The sequence below is a fragment of the Procambarus clarkii genome, chromosome 16 (genome assembly GCF_040958095.1).
Source record: "Procambarus clarkii isolate CNS0578487 chromosome 16, FALCON_Pclarkii_2.0, whole genome shotgun sequence".
Lineage (NCBI taxonomy): Eukaryota > Metazoa > Arthropoda > Malacostraca > Decapoda > Cambaridae > Procambarus > Procambarus clarkii.
In genome coordinates, this window is record NC_091165.1 from 26,214,670 (window position 1) to 26,229,012 (window position 14,343).

The 14,343-nt window shown below is 39.6% G+C and overlaps 1 protein-coding gene across 1 annotated transcript in view; it reads left to right on the top strand.

Moving 5' to 3' along the window:
- Positions 1–6,255: 6,255 nt before the first annotated feature.
- Positions 6,256–14,343, top strand: part of LOC123759983 (NFATC2-interacting protein) — a 31,364-nt gene continuing 23,276 nt past the window's right edge. The window contains exons 1-3 of the mRNA XM_045745272.2: positions 6,256–6,509; positions 11,163–11,328; positions 13,835–13,998. Coding sequence (XP_045601228.2) covers positions 6,494–6,509; positions 11,163–11,328; positions 13,835–13,998 — 346 coding nt within the window. The 5' untranslated portion in view covers positions 6,256–6,493. The remainder of the gene's footprint in view (positions 6,510–11,162; positions 11,329–13,834; positions 13,999–14,343) is intronic.

Genomic DNA, 14,343 nt, shown 5'->3' on the forward strand with positions numbered 1-14,343 from the left:
ACAAGAGATGACACACGGCACCACTTTCATGTTTTGCTACAAGTTCTTTTTTCATCTGGATTGTGTTTCTACAATTTTTTTTTTTTTTTTTTTTTGTTTGGCTCTTATCACTAACTTTAAGTGCCATGGTGACTTATTTACACTAAGAATAAAAAAATATGGAAGTTTAGATAAGTGTAGTAGAGTTGTGCACTGAACGACATCCATGCAAAACTAAAGCATCAGGGATGCATGTTTACGTGTGAGTGCCAAGCAAACGGATGAATACCAAACATGAACAGTGTCCGAGTGCCGAAAGGTTCAAGTTGGGAGCTGCTCTGAGTACTGAGGTTTCCACTGTATGTAGATAAAGGGCAAATCTTTATGAAGTGCAATAAGATTTATTATATTTTTATATAATAAATTGTAAAGAATACTCACGTTTCAGCTACACAGTGGAATATTTACCATAGTGTCATAAATTTTGGGTAATTCTTCTGTAGACATTACAGTTGGTTTTTCAAAATGTCAAAATTATTCAATTACTTCTTATTTTCATCACCAAAACTCCTTGACATTTTTACTTAATCCAACACTTGTTAACATTGTACAGTACATTAAATAAATAATTTAAATAATACATTTTTTAACTTTGTATCCATTATATTTTTATATATGTTATACAGTAACATGTTTTGATGCTCCGGTTACTGTATTTAGTAATTTAAGTCTTTTGATAAATTGTATTCATTATAATAATGCTTTGGCAGTAAAGTTTGTGCTATGGAGCAGGGTTTGCCAGATTGGGCTACAAGTAGCGAATTGGGCTATTGAGAGCCCCACGCTCCCAAATTTTAATTTCGCTACTTACGACTTTTTGGGCTAGTTTAAATGCAAGTTGGGCTACTTTGGGCTATTAATATTAAGAAACTCAATGATGATTATTTATGCTTTAATAATATAATCTGTACAAATCACAGCTGAGTCCAACAGCCTGATTGACTAAAACCACTTACCGCAGGAGAGCCCTGGTCAGAGACCGGCCCCTGGGGACGTTGATCCTAGGAACCTTTGAAAGAAAAAGTAACCGCAAGGCAAGGTAATCCTCCCCAGGGGCAATAGATTTCCCAACCTTAATTGTTAATAATACTTCATCCAAAAGCTACACCTGGTTCCACAGATCTTCATTAAGGGGAGGAAGTTATCTAGAAATTTACAGATTGATAATGATGGGAAAGATCCCTTACAGTTAATACCTTTGTCAGGAAGACGATGGTTGGCAAGGAGCGGGCCGTTTGATCAGTGGGGTTCTCTAACAACTCATTACCAAATAGCTTTTTCCTCTTGTGATAAATATGTTGCAAGGCAACTATTTTCAATGTACGCTGATCCCTCCAATAAGCTATATTTCACATGTCTCAAACCAATCCTAAATGATTTTGAAAGGATGAATTACTTTATCAAAAGATGAAGCCTTCACACTGTCTTAGAAAACTTCACTCTTGGAATACTCAGAAGAATCGTTCGTCCTCATCATGCAAAGCTTCATGTTAATTTGGACTACAATTCTATGTATCTGCCCCTGGAGAAAGTTGACTTTGGTTACTAATTTTCAGCACTTATGGCCACTAACAGACAAAACAATTTTACAACCCAGGAAAAGTTTCAAAATGTTCAAGAAAGATGCGATAATTTTTTAATGAAAGCTTGCAAATAGCTTCTTTCTCGTATTCTAAGTAATGTTGAAACTATAAAAAAAGGTGAAAAATCTGTTACCTATCATATGCCTTAGCTTACATGGCCACCATTTTCGGAACTTCCGTTAGTATTAGCTGACCAATCTAAGCTTAGTGAAATTGAAAGTCAGTGGCGCCTACTGTTAACCATTGACTAGTCCAACATTTGTAAGGGACAAATTCCGACATCTGAATCGTCATTTTAAACCAAGACAATAACTGTCAAGAACACTGCTGGCGATCCCATACTGATTGACCTCGCTGAGTTGTGTTGAAAATATACAGCTTGCCGATCAGTAATGCCCTGGTTGAACGGATATTTTCGAGTAACGTCTGTGAAAACTAAACTGAGAAATCTTGAATGGGAATGGGACTTGAGCTTTTGACATCAGTCTTGAGAATCAAACATCTTGAAGAAAATGTAACTTGTTGCTCGTCATTTGAACCACTCATGTCAATGCTTAAATATGAGTCTGCAATATACAAGAACGAGGTTGTGGATGCAGATCAAGATCTTGGTAATCTTCAACTGTAAAGACGTGGAAGGACTTAACACCCATTAAGCTTCAAACAGTAAATATTGGTAAGTTATCCTATTATCATATTGGTTAAATATATATATGCAGAAATAATGTTAATAAAACAATTAAATCGTTTAATGTACTCTATATATCATAATAGATTACTTTGAAACCCGTATCAGTCACTAAACAAAAAATTGGGCTACTCTTATTACAAATTCGCTACTTTTAGACCATCAGCTCGCTACTTTTAGCAATTTGAATCTGGCAACCCTGAGGTTGAATTCTGCTCAAAAATCACGCTCAGGAGTCAAATTTCCGACATTTCAGATATTTTGAAAACTGCAGGGGGGTTTGGGCAAATATGACCCATCGCCGTTTTAAGTAATTGGCATATTTTCGATATAAAACGTCGTAATTTGAAAATGAAAATAGGTTGCAGAGAGTCAGAATTCGGCTCAAAAATCACGCTCAGGAGTCAAATTTCCGACATTTCAGATATTTTGAAAACTGCAGGGGGGGTTTGGGCAAAATATGACCCATCGCCGTTTCTGTAATTGGCATATTTTCGGTTTAAAAAGTCGTAATTTGAAAATGAAAATAGGTGCAGAGAGTCAGAATTCGGCTCAAAAATCACGCTCAGGAGTCAAATTTCCGACATTTCAGATATTTCGAAAACTGCAGGGGGGTTTGGGCAAATATGACCCTTCGCCGTTTTCAGTAATTGGCATATTTTCGGTGTAAAAAGTCGTAATTTGAAAATGAAAATAGGTGCAGAGAGTCAGAACAGGGGTGCCAGATGGCCTACAAGTAGCCCATCTGGTTTTCTTCCAGTAGTTTTCTGGAAGTGGACCTCATACCCATCCAGTGGGTGGAAGTGGACCCCATACCCAACTTGCTAGTGGTAGTGGATCCAAATGATTGTTTTGTCAGTAGACTTACTCACCAGTCTCAGTACTTTGTTATATAATTTTTCTGAGAGAAAGCGAGAGGATGTTTGAAGAGAGATGTATAAAGATGTACATAATATGTGCGAAGAACTTGCAGATTGGCTCCTCCAGAGAGGGAGGTTAATGCCTGAGGATTGCCGTCCTGGTCGCAGTTCTCTCTCGCAAGTAAGTGACCTCAGCATTACATTTTTTATGTCCAGGATTATTCCTAGATACTGAAAAGTGTCCACCTATTCAATTGGTTGACCCTGTACTTTGAGTTGGTTGTTGGGCTTCACTTTTATGGGCATGGCTTTTGTATTGGTGGGGTTGAGTTTGATACCAATCTGCTTTGCCTCTTCACTCATGGTTTATTCACCTAGTTGTGCTTGCGGTGGTTGCGCTCTGCTCTTTCGGCCCATCTCTCAACTGTCAATCAACTACTAATTTTTTTTCTCCACACAAACCCCCCCCCCCCCAGAAAGCAGCCCGTAACAGCTGTCTAACTCCTTGGTACCTATTTACTGCTAGGTAACAGAGGCATAAGTTTGGTTTGGGCAGAAACTCTGCCTATTTTTGTTTCCACCGGCACCGGGAATGGAACCCAGGACCACAAGACTGCATATCCAGTGTGCTGTCTACTCAGCCACCAACACCCAATTATTATTATTATTGTCTAAGCATTTGGGTGCAAGGCGCGCTGCATCCCTTCCTTTTATGATGATGACAAAGTCGTCCGTATAGTTTACAGCCTGCAGTGTTGTGGGAGTTTCAGCCTCATTATTCCTGTTTTATTTAGAGGGAGTATGAGTGAACAAATCCACAAGGGCCGCGACGAGGATTCGAGCCTGTCCGAGAGCATCCCAAACGCTGCCTTAATCGACTGAGCTACGACATGGTAAAATGAATTGCAACCAGAAATTCTACTGAATTTACTTGGATCTTGCAGTGTAAGGGAGTATGAGTATTTATGACTCGTATGATTGCTTCAGTAAGATTTTGCCTCGTGTGTTTAGCAACTTCTGCTCTGTTGACTCTTAAGTTGAAATCTTAATGGGTTTGTAACTGCACTGTGTTAGATAATGTTCGGGAGAAGTCGTGACGGGAGATGTCTCCGTTCAATGTGTCCAATTGATTGACGATTGATGAAGATTAAGCCACCCAAGAGGTGGCACGGGCACGAATAGCCCGTAAGTGGTGGCCCTTTTGAACCATTACCAGTATCAATAGATGATACAGGCGATGAGTCACAATAACGTGGCTAAAGTATGTTGACCAGACCACACTAGAAGGTGAAGGGACGACGACGTTTCGGTCCGTCGTGGACCATTCTCAAGTCAATTGTGACTTGAGAATCGACTTGAGATCCAGGGACGTGCCCAAAACGCTACGCGTACTAGTGGTTGTACAAGAATGTAACAACTCTTGTATATATCTCAAAAAAAAAAAAAAGTTATAGCAAGTCTTCTTCCGTGTTAATTTCCCTACCGATTTTCGTATCATCGGCAAATTTGCAATTGTTGCTACTCAAACCTGAATCTAAATCATTTATATATATTACATATTATTATATAACATGCCCTAATTATATTATCAAGTGCCATGTATTATTCATATTCATAACTTATTATTTATTGATATATATATATATATATATATATATATATATATATATATATATATATATATATATATATATATATATATATATATATATATATATTTTATTAAATATGACCGAAAAAGTAAGATTAATAATTCTAACACGAATTTTCTCAATCTTTCGTACATTATGCTTCACTGTTGGAGGTAAGTCAAAAATCACTTCTCCAAAATTCATTTTTATTTCTAGTCTGACGCGACACGGGCGCGTTTCGTAAAACTTATTACATTTTCAAAGACTTCACAAATACACAACTGATTAGAACTTGCGTTTCGATTTGCCTAATCAGTTGTGTATTTGTGAAGTCTTTGAAAATGTAATAAGTTTTACGAAACGCGCCCGTGTCGCGTCAGACTAGAAATAAAAATGAATTTTGGAGAAGTGATTTTTGACTTACCTCCAACAGTGAAGCATAATGTACGAAAGATTGAGAAAATTCGTGTTAGAATTATTAATCTTACTTTTTCGGTCATATTTAATAAAATATGTCTACAGGAAAGACTGCTACCAAAATATACTAATATATATATATATATATATATATATATATATATATATATATTTTTTTTTTTTTTTTTTTTTTTTTTAATAATAATAAATAAATATGGAAGGGAGTACCACCTCTAGCTGGAAGAAGGGGGATATATATATATATATATGTCGTACCTAGTAGCCAGAACTCACTTCTCAGCCTACTATGCAAGGCCCGATTTGCCTAATAAGCCAAGTTTTCCTGAATTAATATATTTTCTCTAATTTTTTTCTTATGAAATGATAAAGCTACCCATTTCATTATGTATGAGGTCAATTTTTTTTTTATTGGAGTTGAAATTAACGTAGATATATGACCGAACCTAACCAACCCTACCTAACCTAACCTAACCTATCCTCATAGGTTAGGTTCGGTTAGGTAGCCGAAAAAGTTAGGTTAGGTTAGGTTAGGTAGGTTAGGTTGTCGAAAAACAATTATTTCATGAAAAGTTGGCTTATTAGGCAAATTGGGCCTTGCATAGTAGGCTGAGAATTGCGTTCTGGCTACTAGGTATATATATATATATATATATATATATATATATATATATATATATATATATATATATATATATATATATATATATATATATATATAATATATATAAACATAGAGTTTAAGAGAAATTACAATCTTGTAAAGCCACTAGGACGCATAGCGTTTCGGGCAACATTATCAACTTCTATTGTCTCGTTATGGTCATAATTTTGATCTGCCCGAAACGCTATGCGTGCTAGTGGCTTTACAAGAATGTACCTTCTTGTATATAAATAAATAAATAATAGTATTTTGAAAAACGAGAACAGCAGCGAACACAGGCCAGCACATATTTATATACGAAAGGGTTCGAACATACACAAACTTGTTTGTGACGAACTGTTTTTACGGTATCGGAGACGGGTGTGTACGATTCGAGCAGTGGTGGTGGTGTTGGGCTCCCAGTCACCAGTGTGACAGTGGTCGTCAGTGTTGGAGCTGCAGCAGGGCCCATACTACATCCCCGCTCACTTCGAATTTGTTCCTCCACTAGCTGGGTATAGTTTCATTACAACAACGCTGTGTCTTCAAATTCGGACTGACAGGGCGAATACAGCCGAGGCCGTTGATACCAACAGCAACGAGAGACCGTGAAGATGCCTCTCCCTAGAGGTGAGCCATTTGACTTGTTATTAAGAACATAAGAACAAAGGCAACTGCAGAAGGCCTATTGGCCCATACGAGGCAGCTCCTATCTATAACCACCCAATCACACTCATATACTTGTCCAACCCGCGCTTGAAACAATCGAGGGACTCCACCACCACCACGTTACGCAGTAATTGGTTCCACAAATCAACAACCATGTTACCGAACCAGTATTTACCCAGCTTTCCTAAATCTAAATTTATACCCATTGTTTCTTGTTCTGTCTTGTCTTGATACTTTTAATACCTTATTAATATCCCCTTTGCTATGTCCTTTCATCCACTTCTAAACCTCTATCATTACTCTTTGTATTTTGAAATGTTAATAGTTGAGTTTGGAAACATTTTGGCATTAACTTTACTTGAACATTTATAAAAACAAAAATATGTTCTTGACAATTGCACCAAGATGTTTTTGCCAAAAATTGGTGCACAGTGCAGGGGTTAACCTGTTCCCCCCCCCCTCCTATCTCTGGGCACAAAAAGCTCTATCCAGATACCTCGCCTAAGAATCTCCAACAACCAAAATTTGCTTAGGTGGTACTTTTACAATGTGAACACCTTGAGGGACCTGTGCTCCCTTCGTTGTCTTGACTTTTGTGGGAACTTCAGTCTCCCCCACAGCATTCGTCTTCCAGGACGGCGAATGGGTGTGAAGTCTTTACGACATCTGTAGGCGGTTTTGTCAAAGTCTTCTTAAGACCCCCATCCTTTACGACATTCCAAGATGACAAATTTCTACTGCTGCACTCCTTATTTGCTGCTCTGCACTCCTGATTTGCTTCTTGATGCATTACTGACATGTAATGCGATATGTATCATTCAACCCACCATGTGGTCTCGTGAAATATTTATGCCAGATCTATAATGAATAATCTTTACAACAACCTAGTTTGTTACAACACAATAACTTACCCTTTGGCACAAAGTAGATGAAGATAGTGTTAGTGTTATCAGGTGTAGTTGCTTCCTTTTTTTTTTTTTTGAGATATATACAAGAGTTGTTACATTCTTGTAGAGCCACTAGTACGCGTAGCGTTTCAGGCATGTCCCTGGAATACGATCCCCTGCCGCGAAGAATCGTTTTTTCATCCAAGTACACATTTTACTGTTGCGTTAAACAGAGGCTACAGTTAAGGAATTGCGCCCAGTAAATCCTCCCCGGCCAGGATACGAACCCATGACATAGCGCTCGCGGAACGCCAGGCGAGTGTCTTACCACTACACCACGGAGACTGTTCCTTTACAGCACGTCTCTGCCATTTAGCTCTTATGGACTAATAAATGTATTTGTTTTTGAAAAGCATGCAAAAAGAACCTTGTTGCATGCTTCAGTTAATTATTTACCTGATATACCTGTCAATTTACCTCGACGAGGACAGGAAGCTGGCAGCTTATCACAGGTCCCTCCCATTTGTTTTGATCTTTTCCAGTTGAACTATAAAATTTAAGTGTTTTGGCTTCGACGGTAGGCGGTTCCACGGGTTATAACCCTGTGGGTGAAAAAGCATTGTTTTATCAATTCTAATATTCTACTATATATTTCATGTACCTATAATTTTCTTGCCAGTCTTTCATGTGGTACCTTATCATAGACTTTAGCAAAATCCATATATACTACATCCACTGGAAGTCCTTTGAGTAGCTGGTTAGTGTTTCTATCCCCCGATCATTATCTCATGTGTTACACTGCTTTGACAACTGGATTGAGCCCTCAGACAATCCCATGTCAGCTGACAAGGGATTTGGTTCTTTCCGAGCTTACCGGTTACTGTTCCTGATTAACGGGTGGACGACCCAGTTGAATCCATCTTGGGTTCAAACCTAATTGGGTCTTGTTTGAGATTCCCTGGCAAGTCTCTCCTCCTGCCTGCTAAGACTGCGCTGCTTGCAGCGGTGTTGTCATATGGTGTTGAATTGACACCAGTTGTTTGGGACCCTGAACTTTTTCTACGTGATGTTTACCCTGGGCAGGGTTTGGCTTAGTGCTGTCCTGGTTCCTTTTTTCTGCCAGGTTCACCACTGCTGGGACTATTGGGTTTGGACCTCACTTGCCTTTTGTTTGCTTTTGCATCACCAGCTTCCTTTCCAGACTTTGGTACTGTGGTGCCATCCTCTCATATCACTTGTGTTCATGGATGCCCCATCACTGGGTTGTGGCTTCATGACCAGTACTCACGATGTCTTCTAGAGTCAGTGGTCGGGTCCATTCCATTACGGGCACAGCATGGTGCACAAAGTTTGTGGTTGTGTGGTAGGCCCTTCGTAGGATTTGTCTTCTTTGGGCTCCATCCTTCAGCCCAATTCCGACTGCTCCCCAGAGGTTCATTTCCTGAACATTGGTGTTTCACTTCGGTCCTTTCCCCTTTGGAGCCAGACTATTCATTCTCGAGGTTTGGTTCTCTGCATGAAACGCATGGGGGTGTCTAGTATTCTTGCAATCGGGTTATCATGTTTCAGTCCCATTTTCACAGAGTGGACCATTGACGTGTCTTCTTGTTGGTTTTGCAAGACATTTGGTTGCCATGAGGTAGAACTCTTTGCTTTGGCTTGAAACCATTGACTCCAGTCTGTTCCTATGTAGCATCATTGCTCAATCGTGAGGCTTTCACGGTGGATCCCTTTCAGCCAGACTGGTAGAGATGGAGGTTCATCTATTGCTTCCCTAGTTTAGATGTTGCTCTGGGTGCTGTCCAAACTGGAGTTGTACTTGGGCAAGATGGTCCTTCTGGCTCTTTGGTGGCTGGCTTAGCCTTGGTTATTGCTTTTCTGACCAAGCCATTTTGTAGCATGCTGTTGCACCTGTTAAGCATTTGAGGGTTTCCGAATAAGGGCAGATTTTAGCTCGGAGTGTAGCTTGGCCTATGCAAGAGTGAAGGCAGTTGAGCTGTCTTGTCATGCCGGGGGATATCAAAGTTGCATTTCCAATCACTTCCCTACTCCATTCCTTCTACTTGGGAGGATGCCTTTCAATCTGTGGCTCGGCCCCGGGGCCTTAATGGTTGTCTTCCATGGGTGGGGGGTCCTTGGGGTGCCCTTTGACCGTATTTAGACTTTGGTGCCCTTTGACCCTATTTAGACTTTGGTGCCCCCTGTGAGGGGGGCTTTTGCCTCTGTGGAATAATTTTTTGTATCCCCCCCTCTGTGTATGAATTTTATTACTCTGCTGCTCTGCCCCCCCCCCCCAAGATTAGTTTCAGATTGCCTAGGGAGCCGGTCGGCCGAGCGGACAGCACGCTGGACTTGTGATCCTGTGGTCCTGGGTTCGATCCCGGGCGCCGGCGAGAAACAATGGGCAGAGTTTCTTTCACCCTATGCCCCTGTTACCTAGCAGTAAAATAGGTACCTGGGTGTTAGTCAGCTGTCACGGGCTGCTTCCTGGGGGTGGAGGCCTGGTCGAGGACCAGGCCACGGGGACACTAAAAAAAGCCCCGAAATCATCTCAAGATAACCTCAAGAAGATGGCTCTTTAAATTTCATTCTGGAGGTTTCTATCTTTCTGAGTTTCACTCTGAGGCTCATATGGATACTTTTTGGTGCCTCCTGCAGGATTTGAGCCTTGCTTCCTTGATGGACCTGGTCTCTTGAGTTTGGGTTTGCCTTCCCTCTCTGGCTATGATACGAGGTGCTGGATTTATCCTGACTGGCTGACAATCCTCATTTTTTTTCCCCCTTGGGGCTTGGCAGGCGTTTTGTAATACTCATTCACTTGATTGGTGTGAGGTAATGTCTTTCAGGTGTTTTTTGGCCAGCTCTCCTTATTTGGCACCTGATGACTGCCACCTGATGATTGCTCTGGCTATGTATGTGGGCAGGAGACTACACATGCAGCTGCCTGTATTTTCTAGAGCCCATATTGCTGATGAAAACGGGGGCTCATACTTGGTTTTGTGCTTTTGGGCTTTCCAGGAACTTTTTGCTCATTGGCTACAGGAGGATGTGAACTAGCTTGACTTGTCAGGTCTGGAGGCCTTGTTGCCTCTGGTATCAGCTTCAGCAGGTTTGTATAGGATGTCTGCATCGTCCTTCATGAGTCTGTGGCAGCGTTTTACTCAGCATGTTGGCAGGCTGTGCTGGCCAAGTCTAGATTTGGTTTGGTCCTTAGCCATTTTGTCCACCTCCCTCATTTTGCCATTCCTCTTTCCTGAGGATGTTGTTCAGTTCCTTTCTACGGCTGGTTCATCATGCAGGCCTATAAGTTATTTGCTGGTTTCTTGGGGGTGTCTGTTCCTCATTTTCCAGAGGCAGCCATGTAGGGCTTGGGCCATGCCTGCTGTTGGTAAAGGTAGGTTCCTGATGGAGCCAGATTATCGGGCCATTGTGCTTCCTTCGGCAGGTCCCTTCCAGACTGGAGTCGTTCTCAGGAAGGGTGATCCTTCAGGCTGCTTGAAGGCCGGTTCAGCTTTGTTTTCCGACACCAATATCTTCAGTACCTGCACCAAATCTCTGGTAGAAAACTAAACACTTGCATTTAGCAACTTTTGTAGTCCATGTGCTGTATATATAGTAAAAATGTCTACTGCATGAATAGTGCTGCTGCAATAAAATTGCTGAAATTTTGAACATTTCTCTAAGAACTGTTTTTCAAATTGCCGTTTCTATATGCATCTTTATTTAGGAAGGAAACGAGGTCGTCTTCAAAGACAGACAGCTGCTGCCCGAAGTATCAGGCAGAGACCACTGGTGATCAGTTTGGATGGTGCGAGCTCAAGTGATGAGGCCAGAAGCCCAAGTCCCTGTCCTACTGAGGTCACTTCTAAAACACAGATGCAGCTCACTTTGAGGTATATGATTTCAATGCTCCAATCAAATAATTTTTTAAAACCTGCCACATAAACATTCAGAATCCTGTGCATGCACCTGGAGATGTATTCTGATTTGTGTTTATATTTACCACCATATTAATACCTTTATTATTCTCTTTCATCCACAGTATTTGTTTACATCAATCATTCTACCCGCTTACTTTCTGCCTTTCTAGAGACTGTAAATTAATAATAATATAATTATTATTATTATAATTTTATTATATGATTATTAATATTATAATTATTATTATTACTGTATTATTATAATTATTATTTATTATACTGTATTATAATTATTATTACTGTATTAATATTGTTATACAGTAATTATTATTATTATTATTATATTATAAATATTATTATACAGTTATTATTGTGATAATATAATATTAATATAATAATAATATATGCCACAGCAGCAGCAACATATGGCAGGGGACTCCAGTGTTGACCTTGGATGTTTGTATGATTATTTCTTCAGTTTTTATTTTTTTTACTAGTATTTGTGTAATTTAACTACATTAATGCTTATGTATTTTTATTTTTATTTATAGAAGTATTTGTGAGAGTACATAATATCGATGTTCTTACATTGTTGCAAAGCCACTAACAGTGTAAAACGGGACGGGTATTAACTCTACTCTGTACTTTACCCTGTCCATGAATATGCTTACTTAACACTTTCGCGCTATCTGGACGCGCCGGCGCGTTCGGTTTCGTCTAATGTAAACGCATAGTGGACATAACGTTATGTCTACTTTTAAAATATTTGTATAAAATTCAATTTTTATCCGATTTACTTTGGGTTTGTTTCAAACTGCGCGCTATGAGGCTCTCTTTCTCACCACTAGGCTGCATAGTACAATAAGTTCATGAAAGGTGTGGATAACTTCGATCAAATGGTATTTTGTCCCAAACGGGTTGCAGGTGGGTGACTTTAGCCGTTTATACTGGTAATTCTTCCCCCATATCATATATTATATGCATATGTCTGTTTAGGGAATTTTATTCCGATCAATATACAACCAAAAATAACTGTGTGCAACAAGTATAATCTTGACAAACATAACAAAAGTAAAAATATTTCGTGTGTGTTTGACGCTCACTGATATGTTCCAGCGTTGTTTTATATTTGTCGCTATTCTAACTTACGCTTTGTTGATATTTTTTACCTATGGGTACATAGAACATTCTATTGCGAACACATTGACATAAAAATGAATGACGTACATAGAAAATTAATGTCATGAGAGTGAAATAAGTATAAACTTTCAAAGCGCCGTGCGTCGTCCCGTCACCGATACCGGGTAACAATTTCACCACTTCCCACACTCTTGCAGGCGGGCTGCATCATTATTCTACGCTTATATTCATATCACCGTGTTGGGAATTTCATTGCGAGTCCATTGATACCAAAATTAACGCTGTAGAACAAGTGTGGAGGTGATTACAATCCCAAGAGTAAAAACATTTTGTTGCTGATGGGCGCTCACGGCGAGTCATCTACGTAGTTATTTATTTGGTGCTGGTATCCCTATATGTTTCGTGACTTATTTTACTAATGTTCTTCTAGAGAATTTTATTGCGAACACGTTGGTACCAAAATGAAATACGTAGCATGAGAACTAAGGTCAGAAGAGTAAAAAGAGTATACACATTTTTGTTTTTACGCTTAAGCGATAAAAACGCAGCGCGCACATTCGGTTGGCTGAGTGACCTTTGCGGAGAGCGCGAAAGTGTTAAACTCAATTCCAAGGTACCCCAGAGCTAACTCTTAGCCAAGTCCCACGCCATGTGGTCTTAGCCACTCGATCGGCTAAGATTCTACAGCCACATGACGTCGTACTAGGTTTTCTAGCAAACTCAAGGATCTCTTTACACCGCTGCCACCAGACCATTAACCAAAAGCTATCAATTAAACAGGGTCTGGACCAATTAATCAATCATTTAACCCTTGTGGCTTAATCCCCAAATTACTTGCAAAAGGGGGATGAATTTACGTTAAGTGTGGGAATTACTCAAAACAAAGGGATATATTAATCATTGGCATGAGGAGCCGGCAGCTGTTTTGTTAACTTTGTTTAAACTTTCTATGAACATTGAAGTTGTGTGTTTTGCTTCAATTCCTTCTAGGGGGTTGCTTCTTCAGTGAGGGGTGATCATAGATCTCCAACTCAATGCATCTCTGTGAGAGGGGGGCCCAGGTTTTGGTCTCTGGTCTCCAGTAGGCTGTTAAGGACTTCTAGGGCTGATATGCTTATATGTGTGGAGCTATCTCAGAGAGGCTAGCTACAGGGAGTCATCATTTGGCCCCTCCAGAAAGCAGTCTGTGTCAAGTCCCTCTCATGCAAAATTGTAGTTTTGAATGCATATGAGTATTTATTCCATTAGGTAAATCAACATGGTAATTCTGTTCCATTTCAAATAATCATTTGTCTTGTATTTTATATTTGTTCTCTAATACTATATTTCTGTCAAACAGCCCAAATGTGTTTGGACGTGGCATCATGTCTGACTCCGATTCTGACTGTCTTGAGGTAGAGTCTATGAGGGCATCACCTAAGACCAAGGAGGTGAATTGTGCAGATGACGATGAATTGTTTTGCAGCGACTCTGTTGTCGATTTGTATGATGTGGATTATAAATGTAAGCTCAATAAATTATTTAGATAGCCTCATTTAAAAACATGCATTCATAATCTAAAAAAAAAGTATTAAATACTTTTAATGCAGATTTCCTTAAAATCACAATCAGTATTAGAAGTGAACCATTGTATTTTTAAGGTTACATGTAACCATTGCAAATCGGAAACCTAATTTATGAATATTTGTAGGAAACAAAATTGAACTGCACAGATGATGCAGGGAATAGTTATGTAGATATATATAGTACAGTGTACTTCATTAGAATGCAGTATGAGAATTAAACCACACATCAGAAGATGAGATAACAGCATTTTGGTCCGTCCTGGACCATTATAAAGTCGATTGT